The 25,977-nt window shown below is 41.9% G+C and overlaps 2 protein-coding genes across 2 annotated transcripts; both read right to left on the bottom strand.

Moving 5' to 3' along the window:
* Positions 1 to 746: 746 nt before the first annotated feature.
* Positions 747 to 12,222, bottom strand: LOC124277460 (the record flags this gene model as incomplete). The annotated part of the gene is made up of 3 exons (XM_046713157.1): positions 12,094 to 12,222; positions 3,949 to 4,138; positions 747 to 873 (listed from the first exon to the last, which is right to left on the bottom strand). Coding segments are annotated over exons 1-3 (405 nt in total), but the record flags the coding sequence as incomplete, so codon positions are not given.
* A 6,698-nt stretch (positions 12,223 to 18,920) lies between these two features.
* Positions 18,921 to 21,200, bottom strand: LOC124277459 (brevican core protein-like). The gene is made up of 2 exons (XM_046713155.1): positions 20,736 to 21,200; positions 18,921 to 19,455 (listed from the first exon to the last, which is right to left on the bottom strand). Exons 1-2 carry the CDS (start codon positions 20,917 to 20,919, stop codon positions 19,289 to 19,291), a joined length of 351 nt encoding a protein of 116 aa, XP_046569111.1. The 5' UTR covers positions 20,920 to 21,200; the 3' UTR covers positions 18,921 to 19,288.
* Between the last annotated feature and the right edge of the window lie 4,777 nt (positions 21,201 to 25,977).

Raw genomic sequence — 25,977 nt, forward strand, 5'->3', positions numbered from 1 at the left:
AGGGCCCATCTTCCAGGACACAGGCTGGGCACGGGGCCCATCATCTTCGGGACTGGGCTGCATGGACATCTGAGGCCTCTTCAGGACTGTGGATGTGCAGGGAGACCCATCTTCAGGACACAGGCTATGGGCATTACAGAGACCCATCTTCAGGACACAGGCTATGGACATTACAGGGACCCATCTTCAGGACACAGGCTATGGACATTACAGGACCCATCAGGACCCACAGGACATTACATCAGGACTGAGCTATGGACATTACAGAGACCCATCTTCAGGACACAGGCTATGGACATTACAGGGAGACCCATCTTCAGGACACAGGCTATCATTACAGACCCATCTTCCAGGACACAGGCTATGGACATTACAGAGACCCATCTTCAGGACACAGGCTATGGACATTACAGAGACCCATCTTCAGGACACAGGCTATGGACATTACAGGGACCCATCTTCAGGACACAGGCTATGGACATTACAGAGACCCATCTTCAGGACACAGGCATTACAGAGACCCATCTTCAGGACACAGGCTATGGACATTACAGGGACATCTTCGGGACTGGGCTATGGACATTACAGAGACCGATCTTCAGGACACAGGCTATGGACACATACAATAGAACTATTACAATAGACCTACTTTTTGGACACAGGCTATGGACAATACAGGACACTTACTTTCAGGACACATTCTATGGACATTACAGGGGAACTATAGTTTATATAAGGAAACCTACCTTCATTGCACAGGCCATGGGCACTGCATAAGCTATAGCGACACCCAGTCCAAACATCAGTCCGTACGTGAAAACAACGGCAACGAAGGAGTGCTGGACTGACAAGTACGTCAACTGGACTCCGGCACTGGAACACCACAACAACAAAAACAGTTTTTTTTTTATAAATTCCTGCATTCTAAGGCTGACTGTTGACAGTTGTTTTTTTTTAATTTTAATCAAATTATCCCTGACAACATCTTAATGACAATAGTAATGCAGCTTTACATGCAAGAAATGCACACTGTCAATATGTTAAATTCAGGGTCAACTGTATTCTGTCATACTGATGCTGAAACAAATGCATGTATACCCAATGTAGCCCATGTAAGTCTAGGATGTGTGGCAAGTCTAGATTAATGTCAACAGAGTTTCTTAAAATGAAGAAAGTCTCTGGCTCCTTTTATTGTATCTATACACCTGGAACTTAATTAAGCACCCCCTGATATATTTCATGATAGTAGAGCAACTGTTAACCATCGTTAAACATGAATGATATCTCTGTATTACAACACATCTCTAGTAGTCTAAAAAGGTGTTTCAGTTCCTTTGCACTCGTCAAAACGCATCCCTTGTGCACGTGAAGCATACAACCCACACTTTTCCCAAAATTCAGTTTCTCTGATATGCAATTTATGGGTATAAAAGCAGACAAATTTGTAACTATCTCCATTAATAAATACTGAAATGGCGAGGAGATGACTTTCTGAAGCACTCAGGTGGCAAATTGTAGGCATACATGCAACAGGCATGTCCTCAAAGCTATTGGGCGACAACTGGAGCTTCCAGTCACTTTCGGTCATCAACCGACTTGTCCGAAACATCAGATGACAGGAGATGTGGCGATCGTTCAAGGCCTGGACAACTCCAGGAGGACAACGGCCGTGATGATAGCAGCCTATAGCGCCTGGTAAAGCCGAGAACCCTTTGCCACAAAGTTCGGTTGAAAGCATCTGTGGTTACCCTACAGACAATTATCCACCAGAACCCGTTAGAAATCGCCTTAGGGCACTTGGTAGCGAGGTTCAGAAAAGAGTCATCAAACGTCCTGCTCTGTCTGATCTCCTTAAGAGGCGGCGTCTGGAGTGGTGTATGGCCCATGCGGCAGTGGAACCTGGACATGGAGGAGGGTCCACTGGTCAGATGAGCAGGTTCCTTCTCCATGTTACAGATGGTCGAATGGGGTGTGGGGGCATAAAAACACTGCTTACGTGCCCAGGAATATCCACCCTATTGTTCCTCATGGTGGAGGATCGGTTATGATCTGGGTTTGTCTTTCACACTACTGTAAACTTCAAATGGTGACTGTCCCGAGGACATCTTTAATGGTCAAGCAGTACATCGGGATATTCTCCATCGGTTAGTCGTGCCTCACTTTTGACAACCATCCGTTGGCTACTCACCCGATATTCATGGACGACAACGCCAGGCGCGATCGTTCACGTGCTGTGACCGCAGATCTCCATAATGAGGCTATCATGGCATTACCTTTGGCCAGCAATGAGCCTCGATTTGAATCCTTTGGAGCACATCTGGGACTTTCTTGGGACGCCGTGTGAGGTTGAAGAACCCCCTCTCCAGAATCTTGCACAGCTGGAAGCTGCTTTGCATGAAGAATGGCGGCAATTGCCACTTGATCGTATCAGAAGGTTTACTAGTAGCATGAGGAGAAGGATTCAAGCTGTCATCCAAGCTTGTGGGGGATACACCCGATACTGATGCCAGGCGATCAGATGTTAGCATGTGACATTCCTTGTGCATCATTTCTTGTAATAGTCAGCCATTGACAATGCTACGACCATACTTGTTCAGTGACTATTTTCATCAAAAATCAATAGTGACCAAATCACATTGGTTACGCTATTAAAACAACACGAATTGGAATCATTGTCTTGTTTTTCATTTGCCAATAGATCGTATGTTTCACAATAGCTAAGGTTCCACTATCTTTGCAATAGTGAGAAAGTTACAGCAAGTTTTGTTTCTCATCATCCAGAAAATAGGGGGGTGCTTAATTAAGTTCCAGGTGTATAGTTTAAATTAAAACCTATTTTTCTGTAAAACATGTTCATTTTATAGACTAGCAGAAAGTCTCTATCATATTTTAACTAAAAAACTGTCAGAGACTAGCTGTTAGTAAAGGTCAGCTACTATAAAGTCGTTTATACAGGTTGCTTCCAGCGAGGTCTAAAACCTGGTCAGGGGAGCTTAAAATGGTGAACATGGTCAATTATAGAAACATGAACACCAGGGCCCACTTGCACAGAGCAATCTTAGTTACAATCAATCTTAGGGCCTTACAATCAACTTAACAATCACCATACAATTGCCCTAACCCACTTGCACAAAGCCGATCTTAGCGCGATTGTAAGACCGCATGGATTTAAGATCGCGATGTTAGCTAAGATCGAACTCTTCAACGGTGGAGGTGCGAATTTCTTAAACTCGACTCCTGTCTACAGTTGTCTGCAAGTGCACATAGCATACTGCGCAAATAGAGAGTGATACTGGTACAATACATACCTCCCTCAATCGCACTTTGCAGAATTTTCATGAAAAACATTCCCAGAAATCTTCGAATGAAACGATTACGTTGACGATAGCATATATTTTTCTACATTTTAACTGTCTTGATTTATGAACTGAGAATGTGATATTTCAACCACGGAAATACCTACCCATGGTTTATGAAAATATTGAACTGAGAAAAAAATACATTATGAAATAATAATTATGAAAATTATAATAATATATCAAATATCGACAATATTTCCTTATGATATAACTGCATGATTTGCCACTGGTTGTCAATGAGACATTGTTTAATGCACAGCTGTTTTTTTTGGTTTTTTTGTGTGTGTAAAATCCTAAATATACCCTAGAAGTATTGGTTTTCTCACAATATAACAAAAAAATGTAATCGGACTACAGGAGTGTTGTAAAGAATTCATGACGGGGAAATACGAATGTCAAATAATATATCGAGAGAGCAATTGTTAAATACTCATTCAGAGTCTATTAATGATATGACCCTATTGTGTTGATAAATATTTTTCTAAAAGTGAAATTAAAATTGAATCTTGATTTTGCACGTTAACTTGTATCTAATTTTTGATTACTTTAATAATGACCCTAAACAGTTACTAGCCAGTAAAAGTCAAACCTCATGAGCATTGATCCCAGAAGCGTGGTGAGTCGGGGGCCGATATATCGGTTGATGACGCCCCCAAGGAACATGGACAGTCCCTGACCCATTCCTGACATGGAGAAGATCCACACACTTTCCCCATACTGCAGGTTACTGGGGCTGCTGTACTTCCGGATGTACGAGGTCAGGTATGGGTTCAGGTTGCCTGCACCAAAGACATTACATGTAGACACAAAAAAAGGCTTGTGGTTAAATAGATCTGAGGTAAATAGAACCCCAAGAACCTCCCATACCATAACATAGACTGAAGGTAGTCTTATCGCTAAGGTGACCGTAACTCCCATACCATAACATAGACTTAAGGTAGTCTTAGCGCTAAGGTGACCGTAACTCCCATACCATAACATAGACTTAAGGTAGTCTTAGCGCTAAGGTGACCGTAACTCCCATACCATAACATAGACTTAAGGTAGTCTTAGAGCTAAGGTGACCGTAACTCCCATACCATAACATAGACTGAAGGTAGTCTCAGCGCTAAGGTGACCGTAACTCCCATACCATAACATAGACTTAAGGTAGTCTCAGCGCTAAGGTGATCGTAACTCCCATACCATAAAATAGACTTAAGGTAGTCTCAGCGTTAAGGTGACCGTAACTCCCATACCATAACATAGACTGAAGGTAGTCTCAGCTAAGGTGACCGTTACTCCCATATACCATAACATAGACTTAAGGTAGTCTCAGCTCAGGTGACCGTAACTCCCATACCATAACATAGACTGAAGGTAGTCTTAAGCTAAGATGACCGTAACTCCCATACCATAACATAGACTTAAAGGTAGTCTTAAGCTAAGGTGACCGTAACTCCCATACCATAACATAGACTTAAGGTAGTCTTAAGCTAAGGTGACCGTATCTCCCATACCATAACATAGACTGAAGGTAGTCTTAGAGCTAAGGTGACCGTAACTCCCATACCATAACATAGACTGAAGGTAGTCTTAGCGCTAAGGTGACCGTATCTCCCATACCATAACATAGACTGAAGGTAGTCTTAGCGCTAAGGTGACCGTAACTCCCATACCATAACATAGACTTAAGGTAGTCTCAGCGCTAAGGTGACCGTAACTCCCATACCATAACATAGACTTAAGGTAGTCTCAGCGCTAAGGTGACCGTAACTCCCATACCATAACATAGACTTAAGGTAGTCTCAGCGCTAAGGTTGTTTTGTACAGCAGCACCCTGGTTGGTTATTCCTGGGGTCAGAATACTTCAGGGAGTTATCTAAGATTCCATATAAAGTTCCTTTACCGGGGAAAATGGGAAAATAGCATTTCTCTGAAAAAGCAATTGAAACCAATTTCCCGAGGCCAATGGCTTACGTTTCAAACAAAACCAAGGAGGGGGTTTTGATCAAACTTATGAACCAACCAAAGATATACTTTAGATATAATTTCAATATTTGGTATTTACTGTTGAAATCAACTGGGATGCAACTGGCAGACGATACCTTGCGTGGCACGCACAATGCATGTGCTCTGCACGCGCTACCCATGTCCTGCACATGCACTGTCCGCACTACCCGTCTTGTGAGGAACGCATGGTTCATTCTGACAAACAATCACATTCTTCACAGCGATCCTTCGTAGCCTAGTGGATAAAACCACCAAGCTAGTAAGCTAGGGGTTGCAGGTTCCTAGGGGTAAGCTAGGGGTCGCAGGTTCCTAGGGGTAAGCTAGGGGTCGCAGGTTCCTAGGGGTAAGCTAGGGGTTGCAGGTTCCTAGGGGTAAGCTAGGGGTCGCAGGTTCCTAGGGGTAAGCTAGGGGTCGCAGGTTCCTAGGGGTAAGCTACACAATACATTGGCAGCTTTCAATAACGTGATATTTTATGATTGTGTTAAAAACTTGTACAAGTAAAATAATCCAAAGTCAAGGCCTATTCCATAGAAAATCCCCAGGCAAATGCCCGGGATCCAGGCAATTCTGTAGAAAATCCCTGGGATTTCTTTGAAACTGCCTGTGGAGGTTTACTCGGTAAAAGGAGAATCTGACGAGACAACAGAGTGACATCACTGGAGGTATATAAATGAAATACAAGTCACCTGAATAAGGCCATTACATTAATTTACACTCTATTAAACACAAAAGTGATGAATTATTTTAGTTTATACATTTCAGTCAGGGAATTGTCTCCTGTCGAAGCCCGCATCAAGCCCTGTGTTCAGTCAAATTAATGTTCATATAAATTCTCGGGACAAGTTGACACTGGTCCGGTTCAGTTCAAGATAATGTCAGTTCTACAGATAATGTCAGTTCTATCAGATAATGTCAGTTCTATCAGATAATGTCAGTTCTATCAGATAATGTCAGTTCTACAGATAATGTCAGTTCTATCAGATAATGTCAGTTCTATTAAAACTTCTATCAGATGTCAGTTCTTTTCTATCAGATAATGTCAGTTCTATCAGATAATGTCAGTTCTATCAGATAATGGATAATGTCAGTTCTACAGATAATGTCAGTTCTATCAGATAATGTCAGTTCTATCAGATAATGTCAGTTCTATAAGATAATGTCAGTTCTACAGATAATGTCAGTTCTATCAGATAATGTCGGTTCTATCAGATAATGTCAGTTCTATCAGATAATGTCAGTTCTATCAGATAATGTCAGTTCTATCAGATAATGTCGGTTCTATCAGATAATGTCAGTTCTATAATGTCAGTTCTATCAGATGTCAGTTCTATCAGATAATGTCAGTTCTATCAGATAATGTCAGTTCAGATAATGTCAGTTCTATCAGATAATGTCAGTTCTATCAGTTCTATCAGATAATGTCAGTTCTATCAGATAATGTCAGTTCAGATAATGTCAGTTCTATCAGATAATGTCAGTTCTATCAGATAATGTCAGTTCTATCAGATAATGTCAGTTCTATCAGATAATGTCAGTTCTATAATGTCAGTTCTATCAGATGTCAGTTCTATCAGATAATGTCAGTTCTATCAGATAATGTCAGTTCAGATAATGTCAGTTCTATCAGATAATGTCAGTTCTATCAGTTCTATCAGATAATGTCAGTTCTATCAGATAATGGCAAGGTTTTTGTGTAGACGAAAGCCAACAGGCAAACAGTATCTGTTGTGGGCAACGTGTGGGAGATAAATATGTCAGTGTCTGCAAACAAGCATGTCGGTCAGTGATCAAGTTAGAAATGATCATCAAGTGACTCTTGGTTAACATCGATAGAACTGATTGTAAAGGAAAACTTGAATGATGTTGTGTATTTACAACACCCCCGATAATCCCATGCAAGCCTATCCTCATCGGTGTGAGTAGAAGAATTCCTGTACAAATATTTGAGGTAATGCTGAATGGGGTTGAACGTCACTTTCAAGATTACATGACGGATATTGTGATGTGCATGACATTCGTGTGGCTGGTGGTATTTGTCAGACAAATGTAAGTTTGATGGTCCTGCACCGAAAACCAGTCAAACTTTTATGCCATTAGCGCCCAACATATTGTAACAACTGGTGCTACCAGTCTTAACATCTAACGTAAGATGTAGCCAGAGGGAGGATTGAACAACCACCTTCCAGCTGCCATTCACCCAAACATGTTGTATTATGAACAGAGCTTCTTTTCAACACATCCCATTTCATTTATCAGAATCTTTCTAAAGAGTGAGTGAGTGAGTTTATTTCTATGCCGCTTTTAATAATATTCCTGCAATATCCCAGCGGGGACACCAGAAAAAGGCTTCACACATTGTACTAGTGTTGGAAACTCCCCAAAATTTCGGCCAGACAACTGGACTGGTAATTCTCAAAAGTTACCAGACCGGCTGGAAAGTTGCCAGTCCAGAATTTTCTGGATTAAGACAAAATAAAAAGAAAGTTACGTTAATAAGAGGAGGGAACTGTTTAATGTCAGGTTATTGTCACAATAACACATGTTTTCAAATGTTTTTCAGTGAAGGCTTTAGTCATTATATACATTACAACATTACACTGACTTAACAGCAAGACCATCGGGCGTGCAACTTTTCAAAACTGACCGTCCCAGACGGTCGGGCAGGCGGTAGTTTGCAACGCTGATTGTACCCACGTGGGGAATTGAACCCGGATCTTTGGTGTGATGAGTGAACGCTTTAACAACTAGGCTACCCCTGTGCCCCTTTTGAAAAGAGAAATCCATCAATTGTAACTTAACTCTTGTGACAACACATCAGAGAAATGAACAAAAATTCGCCTCAGAGAACAACTTCACCTTGGGCAACAAAGACTTAAATTGATGTAGATTTTACAAAACTCCAGGGGCAGAGGTACAGACAACAATTCTACATCTGCTTACACGTCTGCCAGTATCTACATGAGTTGTGCCACGCTGTGACCTGGGTAGAGGTCTCATGGATGATTTCTTAAGGACTGTTATTTATGTAGTTTCTCTCTCTGACTGGAGAGAATGTCTTTAGATCGAAAGCTGGAATGTGACTGAAATCTTTAAATCCTTGAGTTTACAGATTTGTAAGCATTAAAGAAGGTATTTTGAAGGAGAAGGGTCAAAATGGTGATGCATTTGAAATACGAAAAATGTTGGCACAAACATCAAGAAAGAGAATGAAGGAGTGTGGCTTTAGGTCAACATAGAATACTGGACTAACATACTCAGTCAGTCGGATATATTCAGCTGATGACATTTGTAAAGGGGCAAATATGCAGAAGCTATTCAGGCATGACCAGGGCTGTAGGATCTATGATTTACGGATCATTACCTCGTACATTACGTGCAAATAATCAATGTTTCTCATGACTTTATCCATTGTCATTGTGTCCATAGTATTTGAGTAGCAGGCAAATGAGTCATCCTTACCTTACAGATGATATCCTTATCTCATCTATGTAGCATAGCGTTGAGTCACAACAGATGACATCCTTACCTTCTCAGTGTATCAGGGCGTGGAATCACCAGACAGATGACATCCTTACCTTGTCAGTGTAGCAGGGTGTGGAGTCATCCCACAGATGACATCCTTACCATGTCAGTGTACCAGGCCGTGGAGTCATCCCACAGATGACATCCTTACCATGTCAGTGTAGCAGGGCGTGGAATCATCCCACAGATGGTATCCTTACCTTGTCAGTGTAGCAGGGCATGGAGTCATCACACAGAAGACATCCTTACCGTGTCAGTGTAGCAGGGAGTGGAGTCATCACACAGATGACATCCTTACCTTGTCAGTGTAGCAGGGCAAGGAGTCATCACACAGATGATATCCTTACCTTGTCAGCTTGCTGGTGATGTTAACCTTACCTTACAGATGATATCCTTACCTTGTCAGTGTAGCAGGGCGTGGAGTCATCACACAGATGACATCCTTACCTTGGCAGTGTAGCAGGGCGTGGAGTCATCACACAGATGATATCCTTACCTTGGCAGTGTAGCAGGGCGTGGAGTCATCACACAGATGACATACTTACCTTGGCAGTGTAGCAGGGCGTGCAGTCATCACACAGATGATATCCTAACCTAGTCAGTGTAGCAGGGCATGGAGTCATCACACAGATGATATCCTTACCTAGTCAGTGTAGCAGGGCGTGGAGTCATCACACAGATGACATCCTTACCTTGTCAGTGTAGCAGGGAGTTTAGTTTTACACCACACTCACCAATATTCCAGCTATATACCGGCAGTCTGTAAATAATAGAATCTGGACTAGACAATCCAGTGATCAACAGCAAGAGCATCGATCTGCGCAATGGGGAACCGATGACATTGTCAACCAAGCCAGCGAGTCTGACCACCCGATCCCGTTAGTCTCCTCTTACGACAAGCATGGGTTACTGAAGGTTCATTCTAACCTTCACGGGTGTCTACTTGAGGGAGTATGAGTGAGTGAGTTTAGTTTAACGCCACTTTTAGCACTATTCCAGCAATGCCACATCTTGGGACACCAGCAGTGGACTTCAGCCATTGTACAAATGTGGGGAATCGAACCCAGGACTTTGGCGTGACAAGTGAACATTTCAAACACAAGGCTACTTCAGCACCCCAATGTCTACTAGAAATTTACATCATTTTCAGTAGATATTACTGACATAGCGTTGATGTATTGTCTTGTATTAGCCAAGCGTATTTGACCAAAGACATGTTACTGAACTCAGGCTAGAGGCTAGTGGTACAGACAGTTAATTCTTTACAACTGTGAAGCTAGTTATTGTACAGTGAAGCTAGTTATTGTACAGTGAAGCTAGTTATTGTACGGTGAAGCTGGTCATTGTACATTGAAGCTAGTTATTGTACAGTGAAACTAGTTATTGTACAGTGAAGCTGGTTATTGTACGGTAAAGCTGGTCATTGTACGCTGACACTGGTTATTGTACGGTGAAGCTGGTTATTGTACAGTGAAGCTGGTTCTTGTATGGTGAAGCTGGTTATTGTACAGTGAAGCTGCTTATTGTACAGTGAAGTTGGTCATTGTACAGTGAAGCTGCTTATTGTACAGTGAAGCTGGTTAATTTATTGTATGGTGAAGCTGTTTATTTTAATGTGAACCTGGTTATTGTACAATGAATCTGTTTATTGTACGGTGAAGCTGGTTATGATATGGTGATCCTGGCTATTGTATGGTGAAGTTGGTTATTGTACAGAGAAGCTGGTTATTTTACGGTGAAGCCTTCTGTGACTACTTGATATTCTGGTGCATATATTTCAGTACATTCAAGATTACATCAATAGAAAGTTGCTGCAGCATGTACAATTATAAACATCGAGCCTCTTGGGCTTAAGCATGGCTGAAAGAATGAATGAAAAAAATACATACCAGGACATTTAATTGAGCAAATTTGATAAGTAAATTAATTGTGATAACTAATCACCTAATAATATTTTAGAGAAGATTATTTTCATAGGTGATATTTCTTTTACAGGTACTGTGAAAGTTGCAAAATAAAATTAGTAGGCAAACATTCACTAAATACTGATTGGATTAAGCAGGGCTATATGGTTCTTTCAGAGTGCAAGCTGGAGATACAACCAGACAAGCAGTGATTGTGCCGATCTGCATGTACACACACTGAATCCTGCAACATCTGGCTGGCTGGCCACACATGCGGCAAGGACACCACAGACATATGGATCACTGACATATACGGGAAATAACATTAATTGTTCAGACATTATGCTTCAGCTAATCAAATGCACCATTCAATACATTGCTGCCCATTTACAACCTGCTTATCCTATTAGCTGACTATAACAGGGTTGATCTACCATATGTACACTACTTAATGAAGATTATCTAATTTATGCATTGGATTTCTCATATGATTAAATACATTTGCCACCTACATCAACGATATTATACATTGTATAGATCTGCTCCCTTGAAACAATTTCTCCCAAAACTTTTTGGAAATAATTTGTGTTAATAAAAGAATTCTTTATACAAATGGTTTGCTCATTTCATGCATGATGGCCCTCAAAATTTTAAAAAAAATTAAAATGTCCACATCATTCAATTAATACAAACATACTGATATCATCTAAAATATCAATTTGCTCAATAGTCTGAAACAGTTTTAGAACTTTAGGCAAATGTATTATTTTGATCTTTATTCACTGAATATATTTTCATTTTTTTTCTAGGTAGATCTATGTTTATGGTGGATGCATGCATAATAGTTTTAACTTTTATAGCTGTAGGCAATGCTAGGCATTATCCAAACAAAATACTGAACAATTTATTCCACGGAAGAAGGATGCGTTGCGTGTTTAGCCTTTATACTTCATATAAATAAACTCGTATTCCAGCCAAGGCCTACAGGCTACACACCTTGGTGCAAAGTCGTCTAGTTATATGCTGGACTACATCTAGGCCTAATCAATATGGGACTTGATTTCTCCACATAAGAAATACTTTAATCAGAGCCCTTCGGTAAAACATGATATTATTTCGACGCCTGCATCTGCTTCATATATTGACTGCATAGTGACATACGAAATGTCAGTCGGTGAAACATATGTGATCAGAAAAAATCTGTTGACCGACCCACTACTCTCTGGAGTCATATCAACAACAGGTGGACATCTGGCAAGTGACAAGCACACTTCAGATCCAATATCGGATATCATAAAAGTCAATACAAATCTTACCGAACGTATAAACTGTTCCGAGAGTGAGATGCACCAGCACCCCACCCACTATCACAAGATATTTACGCCACCTGTCAGGTATCGCCATTCTTTACGACTGTCAACAACTTTAATGACTGATCCCTGGAGGGAGAAATCATTGTATGAAATTGACGCCGGCGTGTCACGTGGTTTTGAAGAGGGTCATATGACTGCGGGGAAACGTACAGTCACGGTTAAAAGGCATGAATCTGATATTGATCTACTTAGGACAATAATAAACACTTGTCAGCCTCTTCGGATTATATATACGGACGCAAATATTACATCACAACGAGCCTGTGAACACAGGCACTTGTAACGCTACTCTAAAGAGACCCCGTCAGTGACAGCTATAGATCTATCTATATATAACTGGATGGCAGTGTTTAGCGTTATATATGTACAAGCTCCTGCGCCTGTGAATGGCTCTTTTACACATCTCATTCAATACCTTGATTCGATTGACAGTGATATTTAAATTTAATTTGAATTCGATCTAGAGATGCCCGTGTACAATGCGAACAAAATATTCCAATTTGACATAAATTTGATTATATATCATTGATTGATAACAACACATATTTTTACTCCTTGTTTTAAGCTGGATTTGTAAATTTGTTTTTTTAACATTATATATATAAAAATTATTGCATGTGTATGGGGTATTTCTGGACAGTAAGGAAGATTTTCTTGACCCGGGTACCAAATCCTGATCAACAGGTCCCTGTTATGAAAGCGGAGACTTATTACAAAGTATTACATTGTTCATACTATCATTCCGATATTAGCATTGCACATTCGGGTACAGCACATCACTAAGCATCTGAAAACCAAGGGACATCTAACCAATGTTGAATGTGCGAAATCAAATACATTAATGACTTCCTTTGTTCCCACCGGTGGCACCAACAGCGATATGGACAAGTCAATCGCGGTTGTAAAGAAAATACAGGAGAAATCCAAATGACACAATTTAATGAGAATATGAACTTGCCGATCTGTGTTTACGCTGGCAAGTAAAGCTGAAGTGAAACGAATGCATGTTTTTTCAAAACAAATGAATGTGTGTTTTAATAGGTTTGCATCCAATAAATCCCAGACAAGGTACAAACTGCAATGAGTGTGTACAATCGTACTTGAAGATAAAAAATCGTAATAAATACACCAGGTAGGCAGTAACAAAACATTCTTCTTCACAACAAATATCACTAGCGTTTGATGACCTGACGGTTAAAACTATAAACTGTCAACTCCTGGACAGTAAAATCACAACACAATGGGCAGTTTGTTTGCTAAATGTGAACAACTCTTTATAAAATGTACAGATTGATTTTTCGACGATTATTGAAAAAGTACTGACGCATTAAAGCCTAAACTCTGAATGAAGACCTAAAATAACTATATCTAAGAATTGACAGCAAGAAAAGGCGTGTCTGCTGATGAGGATGTCATATTTTCTGTTGAAACGATCATATTCCGCGAACTTGTTTCGATACCCAGGAGGGTGCCCTCGCTTAACGCGCAATTGCAATACATAGAGAGGGTGTCAAGCAATTACAGACAGATCTGTAACTTTCTAGATCCTTCTGCCAAATGGCAAAACCTGATATACTTGCAAAATAATGAAAATGCGAGAGAAAACTTACCATTATTCTTGCGCCACATGTTCTTCTTTCACTGTCCAGCGAGGTAATGGATTTGCTTTTTGGGCAACTCCACATTTCGCATGGACAGCGCTTCCACCCTGTGAAACATGCATGCACTGGGTGTGATTCATTCAGTGAGGAAATAACCCCATATCACATACTCCACAGTGACTGAAATGCCCTTTAAATCTCCCACGTGCACAGGCTGCCCAGGACATCTTGCAGATCACCGCTGCCGATGTTGTACGCCGACGTGGCAAGTGGTCAGCGTAGACCACACGTGCAGCACATCCAGTGGAGTTGAGACACGTTGGTAAATGAGTCAATGTTAACCTTCTGGCGCCTCACAAACAGCTTTGGTAGAATACACAAAGTGAGTCAGTGAGTTTGGTTTTACGCCGCTTTTAGCAATATTCCAGCAATATCACGGCGGGGGACACCAGAAATGGGCTTCACACATTGTACCTATGAGGAGAATGGAAGGGAATTCGAATCCATACAGGTCTGTAGACCGGGCTAAGAGGTGAGGTAGCGATCTGAACGTGTTTTGGATCATCGTCAATCTTTCATTTTAGCATATTAATAATATCACAGATGCCATTGTGATCAAACGCAAATGAGAACACGGGTGGACCTTCACTATATCAACTTTTATCACTATATACTGGATTTAAAAATAACCTCGTGTGCTTCTATAATAACTCTGTAGCTGTGAATTCAAAAGGGGATGTATGTATAGAGACTCGGTACTTATATCGGAAGGAAAAGTCATGTGCATCTCCGTTAAAATCTATGTTTAAGTCACCAGGAGATCCGGAATACTCAGGTTGGTAAAGGTGTGACCGCAGTGTTATCACCGAGGGAGGCAAGTCAGGCTTGTATCTCTGTATCACGATGTTCCATGCAAATCTCTATGTGTGTTAAGCAGATACGTATATGCTGGAATAGGACTCTGGCAGACAGCAACCCCGGATATCCTTTTTATAAATAATCTGAGACGCAATCATAAAAACCTTTTCCTTTCTTCTTCTTCTTCTTCTTCTTCTTCTTCTTCTTCTTCTTCTTCTTCTTCTTCTTCTTCTTCTTCTTCTTCTTCTTCTTCTTCTTCTTCTAATCCTGTTTATCCTTGTTTCTTTTCGTGTTGCTGTATCCTTAATCCTTCTTCCACCAGTGGTGGCGCGTGGGTCATGTGCATAGAGCTCAGGTCACAACTCAGTTGAACTTAAGCAACGCTGAGCGCAGACAGTCCTTGGTTGGGTGACCGTGTTTGGCAACTAGGACTTCGCTTCTGCCCCACAACGAAGCCATGTGACACATGTGGTCTCACCTTAGGCAAGTGAGTTTTTTCAAAATTGCATCTGATCACCCAGCAGAAAGTGGGTACCCGGTGGGACAAGTCATGTGACCGGTTATCCGGGGTAATAATGTGTTAGCGCTTTGAGCATCCACAAGTGTGCGGAAAAGGCGCGGTATAAATGGCCATTATTATTCTTCTCCTCAGTTGTAGTGTTCGGGGGACAAGTTTTAGCTTCGAGAGCCATGTTAATGTATGTCTGTACTTGTTGTTACCTGTTGCTTTCTCAAAAGTAACGACACTGCATTAGTCATTGTATGTTTACAACGCTACATGATGGTTGTTTATGGTAGTCTCCACCCTCAGCAAATCATTACTGTAGTAGTAACTGGGCTGCCTCCACCCTCAGCAAATCATTACTGTAGTAGTAACTGGGTTGCCTCCACCCTCAGCAAATCATTACTGTAGTAGTAACTGGGATGCCTCCACCCCCAGCAAATCATTACTGTAGTAGTAACTGGGATGCCTCCACCCCCAGCAAATCATTACTGTAGGAGTAACTGGGATGCCTCCACCCCCAGCAAATCATTACTGTAGCAGTAACTGGGATGCCTCCACCCTCAACAAATCATTACTGTAGTAGTAACTGGGATGCCTCCACCCTCAGCAAATCATTAGTAGTAACTGGGATGCCTCCACCCTCAGCAAATCATTACTGTAGTAGTAACTGGGATGTCCCTCCACCCTCAACAAATCATTACTGTAGTAGTAACTGGGATGCCTCCACCCTCAGCAAATCATTACTGTAGTAGTAACTGGGATGTCCCCTCCCTCAACAAATCATTACTGTAGTAGTAACTGGGATGCCTCCACCCTCAGCAAATCATTATTGTAGTAGTAACTGGGTTGCCTCCACCCCCAGCAAATCATTACTGTAGTAGTAACTGGGATGCCTCCACCCTCAGTAAATCATTACTGTAGTAGTAACTGGGATGCCTCCACCCCCAGCAAATCATTACTGTAGTAGTAACTGGGATTCCTTCACCCCCAGCAAATCATTACTGTAGTAGTAACTGGGATACCTCCACCCTCAGCAAATCATTACTGTAGTAGTAACTGGGATGCCTCCACCCCCAGCAAATCATTACTGTAGTAGTAACTGGGATGCCCTCCACCCCAGCAAATCATTACTGTAGTAGTAACTGGGATACCTCCACCCTCAGCAAATCATTACTGTAGTAGTAACTGGGATGCCTCCACCCTCAGCAAATCATTACTGTAGTAGTTACTGGGATGCCTCCACCCCCAGCAAATCATTACTGTAGTAGTAACTGGGATGCCTCCACCCCCAGCAAATCATTACTGTAGTAGTAACTGGGATTCCTTCACCCCCAGCAAATCATCACTGTAGTAGTAACTGGGATGCCTCCACCCTCAGCAAATCATTACTGTAGTAGTAACTGGGATGCCTCCACCCCCAGCAAATCATTACTGTAGTAGTAACTGGGATGCCTCCACCCCAGCAACGTCATTACTGTAGTAGTAACTGGGATGTCTCCACCCCAGCACGTCATTACTGTAGTAGTAACTGGGATGCCTCCACCCCCAGCACGTCATTACTGTAGTAGTAACTGGGATGCCTCCACCCCCAGCAAATCATTACTGTAGCAGTAACTGGGATGCCTCCACCCCCAGCAAATCATTACTGTAGTAGTAACTGGGATGCCTCCACCCCCAGCACGTCATTACTGTAGTAGTAACTGGGATGCCTCCACCCCCAGCACGTCATTACTGTAGTAGTTACTGGGATGCCTCCACCCCCAGCAAATCATTACTGTAGTAGTAACTGGGATGTCACCTCCCTCAGCAAATCATTACTGTAGTAGTAACTGGGATGCCTTCACCCCCAGCAAATCATTACTGTAGCAGTAACTGGGATGCCTCCACCCCCAGCAAATCATTACTGTAGTAGTAACTGGGATGCCTTCACCCCAGCAAATCATTACTGTAGTAGTAACTGGGATGCCTCCACCCTCAGCAAATCATTACTGTAGTAGTAACTGGGATGCCTCCACCCCCAGCACGTCATTACTGTAGTAGTTACTGGGATGCCTCCACCCCCAGCACGTCATTACTGTAGTAGTAACTGGGATGCCTCCACCCCCAGCAAATCATTACTGTAGCAGTAACTGGGATGCCTCCACCCCCAGCAAATCATTACTGTAGTAGTAACTGGGATGCCTCCATGCCCCTCCACCCTCAGCAAATCCCATGCCTCCACAGCAAATCATTACTGTAGTAGTAACTGGGATGCCTCCACCCCCAGCACGTCATTACTGTAGTAGTTACTGGGATGCCTCCACCCCCAGCAAATCATTACTGTAGTAGTAACTGGGATGTCACCTCCCTCAGCAAATCATTACTGTAGTAGTAACTGGGATGCCTTCACCCCCAGCAAATCATTACTGTAGCAGTAACTGGGATGCCTCCACCCCAGCAAATCATTACTGTAGTAGTAACTGGGATGCCTCCACCCCCAGCAAATCATTACTGTAGCAGTAACTGGGATGCCTCCACCCCCAGCAAATCATTACTGTAGTAGTAACTGGGATGCCTCCACCCCCAGCACGTCATTACTGTAGTAGTTAACTGGGATGCCTCCACCCCAGCAAATCATTACTGTAGTAGTAACTGGGATGCCTCCACCCTCAGCAAATCATTACTGTAGTAGTAACTGGGATGCCTCCACCCTCAGCAAATCATTACTGTAGTAGTAACTGGGATGCCTCCACCCTCAGCAAATCATTACTGTAGTAGTAACTGGGATGCCTCCACCCTCAGCAAATCATTACTGTAGTAGTAATTGGGATGCCTCCACCCTCAGCAAATCATTACTGTAGTAGTAATTGGGATGCCTCCACCCTCAGCAAATCATTACTGTAGCAGTGACTGGGATGCCTCCACCCTCAGCAAATCATTACTGTAGTAGTAACTGGGATGCCTCCACCCCCAGCAAATCATTACTGTAGTAGTAACTGGGATGCCTCCACCCCAGCAAATCATTACTGTAGTAGTAACTGGGATGCCTCCACCCCCAGCAAATCATTACTGTAGTAGTAACTGGGATGCCTCCACCTTCAGCAAATCATTACTGTAGTAGTAACTGGGATGCCTCCACCCTCAGCAAATCATTACTGTAGTAGTAACTGGGATGCCTCCACCCCCAGCAAATCATTACTGTAGTAGTAACTGGGATGCCTCCACCCCAGCAAATCATTACTGTAGTAGTAACTGGGATGCCTCCACCTTCAGCAAATCATTACTGTAGTAGTAACTGGGATGCCTCCACCCCCAGCAAATCATTACTGTAGTAGTAACTGGGATACCTCCACCCTCAGCAAATCATTACTGTAATAGTAACTGGGATGCCTCCACCCTCAGCAAATCATTACTGTAGTAGTAACGGGGATATAGTGGCACCACCAACACCGACACAGTGAGAAGGTGGAAATATCATATGCGTTCTGGAGATGAAATAAATCCGCTGCTTTTTTGCAACTCCACTTGAATTTTTTTTTTGAAATACAAATGCTTAAAACAAGTTGGCTTAGTGTCTTGTATTTGCAGAATTACGTGCTTAGTAGCATGTGTACAAAAATAAAGTTTTTGGTCATTGCAACATTCGAATATTTATGTTAAATTCGACAAATCAGTGGTCATTTCTGTTTTCTACTCGTTTTGTATATGTACACATTGGTCTGTTATTAAACACGATAGCTTTCAGAGAAAGTTTATTTCACCTTCTAAGCAAAATGTTACATTTTCCTGAGTAAACATTGTTTTCTTCAGGCATCAGACTCGGCTTTATTGCCTTATGGTTTCACGTCTTATGAACATATCTGCACTCACATGGAAACATACAGTAGTTGTTGTTTGATCCGTTGCAGAACGGAAAGGCTGTCTATTTTGCCATGCGTAGATGTACATGCATTTTGAGTGGCATTCTTAGAAGTTGGAGAGTGAGATATCTGTATCGAAACGTCGCATCACCTGAACAAAGAAGCTGATCATCCATCAAGTTTGTCCTTATCTGCACTTTTGATGTTACACATATTTCACAGTGAGTGAGTGTACTTGATACACTACATCCCGCTTCTAGCCTAGGTCCTTACTTCAGGACACTCAAGTGGATCTCACACATGAACTTTCGAGAATACTTGCACCCACCATCGTTTCATAGAGGCTCCTTTTGTTGAGTGTGTGAGATCTGGACGCAGTTCTCCTGTCTCCACCTGAAGGAGTGACTCGGTTGGCCAGGCTCCCATGCTGTGTAGATGAGCGGCGAACCATCCACCCACAGGAACGTGTTGGAGTGGAGCTGATCATGGAGACCTATCCACACTGTTAAACATACAAGATCATGAACTCTATAAACATTGGACATCAACAAGGCCCTACAATGTCATACACACAGGGTGTGAGCCCTATCTACACTGTCATACACACAGGGCGTGAGCCCTATCTACACTGTCATATATACAGGGTGTGAGCCCTATCTACACTGTCATACATACAGGGTGTGAGCCTTATCTACACTGTCATACATACAGGGTGTGAGCCCTATCTACACTGTCATAAATACACACAGGGTGTGAGCCCTATCTACACTGTCATACACACAGGGCGTGAGCTATATCTACACTGTCATATATACAGGGTGTGAGCCCTATTTACACTGTCATACATACAGGATGTGAGCCCTATCTACACTGTCATACATACAAGGTGTGTGCCCTATCTACACTGTCATACATACAGGTGTGAGTCTATGTATGTGACCCAGATTAAGAATCTTTTTCAGGAACGCATTCTTGACACCCCAGGCACACCCCATCCCCCAATAATTTCCCAACCCAAACTGCTGCACGATTGAGACATGCTTAGAATATACAATATGTGGATGTACACATTTCAACAAATATTCACTCAATAAAGATGACATGGATATTTTATCACAAAGTAGCCATTGTGTTTGTTGTGTTGTTGCCACATTGGATTTAAATGTTCCATGAACAAAAGTTAATGACATTTGAGACACGTCAAACGTTCCCCATCCAAACTAAAACAAAGATGCTATTGTGTGAAATTCAGACAAAGTGCGAGAAAGTGAGTGAGTGAGTGAGTGAGTGAGTGGAGAAGGCATCAGTAGGGGTAGTTGGTGTTAGGAGATACAACTCTCATACATTCCTTCCGCCGTCTCTTATATAATTGTAGTCATGAGGATCTAGGCTGAGCAACCAGAGTCGTCAATGATTTGTCAATCGATCTCGAGTCGACAGTTTTCAATCACCAATCAATGAGCAGCAGCACCACCACATCATCATCACCATCATCACCACCATCATCATCACCATCATCATCATCATCATCATCATCATCATCATCATCATCATCATCATCACCATCATCATCACCATCATCATCATCATCGATTCGACTATTTACAGTCGTCAATCATTTATCAATCAATCTCGAGTCGACAATTTTCAATCACCAATCAATCAGCAGCAGCACCACCACCATCATCATCATCGACTCGATTATTTACAGAACGCAGCCATATAGCTGGAATATTGCTGAGTACGGCGTAAAACTAAGCTCACTCACTCACTCATCATCACCTGTTTGATACTGCATCATAAAGCTGGCGACCTCCCTCTGTTTCGTCTCATCTTTAACCGTTACAAGATCGGCTCCTTTATTCCTGCAACTCCTCCTCGCCTTGAGCCACGGGGAACCACGTGTGTATATCTTCACACAGGAAAGGCTGTCTTCCAGGAATGTGTACCCTCTTTCTTGGCACATCTCTGAGAAGGATTTACCATTCCCACCAAACAAGGAGCATCGTCTGTTTGTTGTATTGTAGGTGTAGGATCTGCATGGAGGGACTCTTTGACAGTTGCTGATGCAGTGGATGTACGTGTCAACCTTGGTCAGCTTGGCCTGGTACGTCTTCAGGTTGAGGTGAGTCTTGGTACCACTACAGATATCATCGGAATATGCTTCACGAAATGATAGTAACAGTACTATCTCAAGAACAGATCCATATTGATTGATGTTCTGCAAGAATGAAACGATCACTAAATCATATCAGCATTGGGACATGATCGATAATGAAACCAAATACGTTTTTTAAAATTTAAATTATTGGTGGCATTTAGAAGTGATGACCATGAAGAAGTACATTTATGGATGTCAGTTTTAGAACACGGCCGATAAGGCATAATGGTTACTTGAAAGAATTGGCTAGTGACATATTTTTATAAAATGTCAAAACCATACACATAATCTAAATTATGGTAAAACATTCTCGTTGAATGGTTCTTAGAGGAAGGACATTTATAGATGACAGCTTCTGTATTGTGAAGAACATGACCTTTCTGATCATATGTGTACTGTTTCATCAGGTGAATAAATGCTAGGAAATTTCACTTTAAAATAATGTGTTCAAAGTCCCCAGGATTTCAAATGAGCTGAATCATTATAAATTAATACCCCATATCAGATAATAACATCCCATGGACTATTTGGACCAATTTAACACATTCCACACTGCCACAAGAATTCCTTCACGGTGATATTTGGGGACCACTGACATATAAAATGTCAAGACTATTGCTTCCCGATGTATAACATATGGACTAAATTCTCTCCATTAAAACTCCATGTGTTCAACTCCGACAAATACATTTTTTCAAAATAATTTTATTTTGCTTCTATCGACAAATATAAGGCCATATTTGAAATGACAGTGAGGGTGTTATGAAGAGTGCCTGTAAAATATATGTGGGGAGTGTAGATCAATATCTGGCATGTTCGGACATGCACGGGGGCGGTGGGGTAGTCTAGTGGTTAAAGCGTTAGCCCGTCACCCGGAAGACCGGGGTTCTATTGCCCACATGGGTTCTATGTGTGAAGTAAATTTCTCGTGTCCCCGCCGTGACATTGCTGGAATATTGCTAAAAGCGGCGTAAAACTAAACCCACTCACTCGGACATACATGACTGCCAGACCCCATACTGTTGACTAACCTGCGTTTGGTTACCCCTAGTATTATGAAGAGGGACACTTTTTATGGATAGACAACTTCTTTATTTCAATAGATGCGATGTTTCGGTGTGCATGTATCTGCTGACGTCTTCTACCATCTGTTAAAGCCTTGGAGTCTGTAAACATTGTGTAACACTATCGATACACAGACTTCCCTGGCAGAACATAATGTTGGCCGCCTGTGTCAACGTGCTGTCCAAGCACGGGGTGAACATTGATATTGTGTTCATAGCACCGCACGCTATTGTAAATGTGCACCTCCTCCTCGTATGATTCAAATATGTCAAAGGTCTCTGACAGCTGGTGTCAAAACTATCCTTCTAAACTATCCAACTATCACAAATAACTCATATTTTGGCTGTCTGGAAACATTCCTGTTTTAACCAATCGTTTTACGGCGATATTTTGAACTGATATAACTTGTTTGAAACGTTTGGTAAAACTAAGTGAGAAAGAGTAGGTAATCCAGAATTTCAGGATTTGGCATTTAAAAGTTGAGTACCTTTCGCGGATAAAGATCACTTCCATAAAATCAATATCCGAAGTAAAAGACACACAAAGATTCCCACATCAAATCTACGTTTTTCGAATGGATTCTCAGTTATTGCGAACTACTTTTTTATCCATGACATTATAATGCTAGTTGACACTTTCGAACGTAAACGTACGTTAAAGTTCCCAAAGATGCGTTTTCGCGCTGTGCAGTCGTTCCATGTACACACGACATCATTACAATGACGACATTATAACAATCAAACACTTATTTGGAAAAATATTTGAAATTTCATGTATCAATATCACCTATGCGTTTCTTTTTTGTCAGAGTATACCTGGAAAACTGCTGAGAGCAGCGTTAAACAGCAAACAAACAACACCTAACAAACGCATAATGCTGCAAAACGTCAAAGCCAGGAACAACCTCCTTCGAAACGTTCCGTTTGGCGTAGAATGACAAATAAGAAACAGTTCCAGGGGTCACTTGATGTTCAGTTATGTTAAACGAATGAAAGCTATTGTATGGTAAATGTCTGAGAAAACAATATGGCCAAAGTTGGACTACCTCCATGATGTCATCTAGGTGACAGATGGGGCACTTCGACAAGGAGGCATCCCAACGGGCAGCGTATTAGTTTGACTGATTTGCTTAGAGTAATAAATTGCAGCCTGTGCTGCAGTGTTGACCTGCCCTTGCATGTGTTTATGACTGATGCCACCTGTGCGACAGTGCACGCGTACTTACCCTCATACCTGCTGTCATCCATGTTTGATAGTGATCCATAACTCACACCGTGTCACACTACAGTTGACTCCGATATTAGCAGACAATTCCTAACATGATGTCAAACAGTGTATAAAAAAATAATCCCCTCACATTTACAGAGCACACAGAATGTATATGGGTGAAAATTTGCAAAAAAGAGGAATGGCGTTTTCTACTCTTATTTCTGCTTTCGTTACCATATTAAACATTTACTATCTGAGCAGTGTCCTGCTCTACTAACTCAAAACTTACCCTCATTGTTCTTGTGCTAGCAGTGTAGTGGAGAGTTCACGAGATGCTGTCTGTCAGTCCACCTCCGTGTGCTCATGTGGGAGAGTATTGATCTGAGGCACCCGTCGCAAGTTGACGCCACTTTCTCACAAGACAATATAGTGCTTTGTCTCCAGTTGAGACCCTATACAAACAGGGTTATACCAAGTTAGGAGGGGGACAAGTTCTGAACGTATTCTGATAATTCTCCACAGACGTGTCCTACGGTTCCTGAGTTCCTGGTGTAGAAGGCTACCGTAGTGGACACAGAAGACATGACGTCATCACTTTTCCACAACGTTTGTTTAGATGTGTTTTGACTTTAGAACTATGTATTCTCACGCCGAGTTGCATACTACGCTAAATGCTTCTCAGACATCCGAAGCAATCAACTTGTCAAATGACGCAACAAACTTTAAACGTTTGAAGTCTTCACTGCTTTCACTTTTTGTCTCTGGCTGATTGTTAGGAACGAAAGACTCATTCATGATTCAAATCATTTAATAACGTCAGCTAGGTCTGCTAATAAGCGACGTAAATCCTGAAATGATTAACCCAAAATGAAAATTGGTCATTCATTCAAGTTTCTCATGATAGATGCCTACTGTATTAACTATGTGACTAAGGCTCCATAATCAAATCATAGATTTCGTATCACCATTTCCTTCAGTGTGGCATTTGAAAGTTTCTTCACCTCTTGGACTCCACGTGCAAGATTCCCTCATGGTCACACTACCACTTAATGATGTCTGCCTGGCTGGCTGTAACGGTTAACCCTCTCAGATACATGACGACAACGAGGTTGGCAACTTGGCCCATTATCATCCTTACACAGTACCTAGTCACTGCGAGGAGGTCCACATATTGCATGTTTGGTTCATATAGAGCCTTATATACGTAGAATATTGTATAGTATTCCCTGAAATTATTGAGAAAGTTATTTCGGCAAATATCTAATACATGTATATAAACTATAGAAGTTTTACTTAAATGAATATGTTGACATATGATTCTAGTGTCTTTTGAACAGTGCATTTGTACGTGTCTTTTCAGACCTCCTTGCCCTGCAATACACGACTGAATGCGCCTAGGTACACTACCGATGAAATCGTGTGACAGCGTATCGCAATATTCGACCACTTCTTTCTTCATGTGTGGGGCGGTTAGTGGTTAAAGCGTTCGCTCGTCACGCTGAAGGCCCTGGTCTGATTCGTCACATGGGTACAATATGTGAAGCCCATTTCTGGTGTCACCGCCGTGATATTGCTGGAATGGACATAGAGACGTGGTCTGGTCAAGCCGAGATGCACAGGTGCGAGCTGGTGACAAAAAGTGAATAAAACCCTTCCAAAGAGCATATAGTCACTATTACATGAGCCAGGTGTGTTACGAAGTACCCAGGGTTAGGACTGTGCACAATGGGGATAGCTATCGACATTTGGAGAGGAAGGATTGGACTTTTCTATACCGTGGAAGATCAATCGTCAAATTTTACCCCGGTATACGGCTACCTACAGGTACACGTCTGTCTCTTCGCCTTTGTTTAGTTGTTGTCTTGCTGTTGGTTTGCCTGTGGGGATGTCGAATCGAACCCCGGACCCAGAGGTCATGGCAATCAGAGAGACTGTGGGCAGATATCACAAGACAGGGCACAGACAAGATTATCATCTAGGAACGTTTCGGGTGCCTGTGTGTTACCTGAGATGACAGGTGAGAATCCATCGTGTACACTGAACGATCTCAATGTAACGCTGATGAGTATCCAATCCGAGATTACCTCCCTTCACAACAAGTTCGATGTGTTTACACAGGACTTTACCAACAAGATAACACAACTCACAAATGAAAATCAAGAACTTAAAGAAAAGTGTTTTAAACTTGAAGATAAGTTGGATTCCCTCGAGGCTCATTCTAGGAGAAACAATTTGATTTTCATGGATTGACGGACAAGGTTAATGAATCATGGGCAGATTGTGAAAACTGTGTGAGGGATTTTATGAGTAACACTTTGGAAATAAATGAGGCATACAGTATTGACATTGAGAGAGCCCATAGGCTTTACACCAAGGTAGGAACTCGACCAGTGATAGTTAAACTAGCTTCCTTCAAGGACAAATCTGCTATAGTCAACACAGCCCGTAAAGTTCTTGAAAGGTGATAAGGTCCACAGGGTATCGGAAGATTTCACAGAAAGAGTACGTAAAAATCAGATCCAAGCTGTTTCCATTCATGCAAAAATTCCGTGAGGACAAGTCTGTTGCCTTTCTCAGTTATGACAAACT

The sequence above is a fragment of the Haliotis rubra genome, unplaced genomic scaffold (assembly GCF_003918875.1).
Source record: "Haliotis rubra isolate DU_JTF1 unplaced genomic scaffold, ASM391887v1 Scf2218, whole genome shotgun sequence".
NCBI lineage: Eukaryota > Metazoa > Mollusca > Gastropoda > Lepetellida > Haliotidae > Haliotis > Haliotis rubra.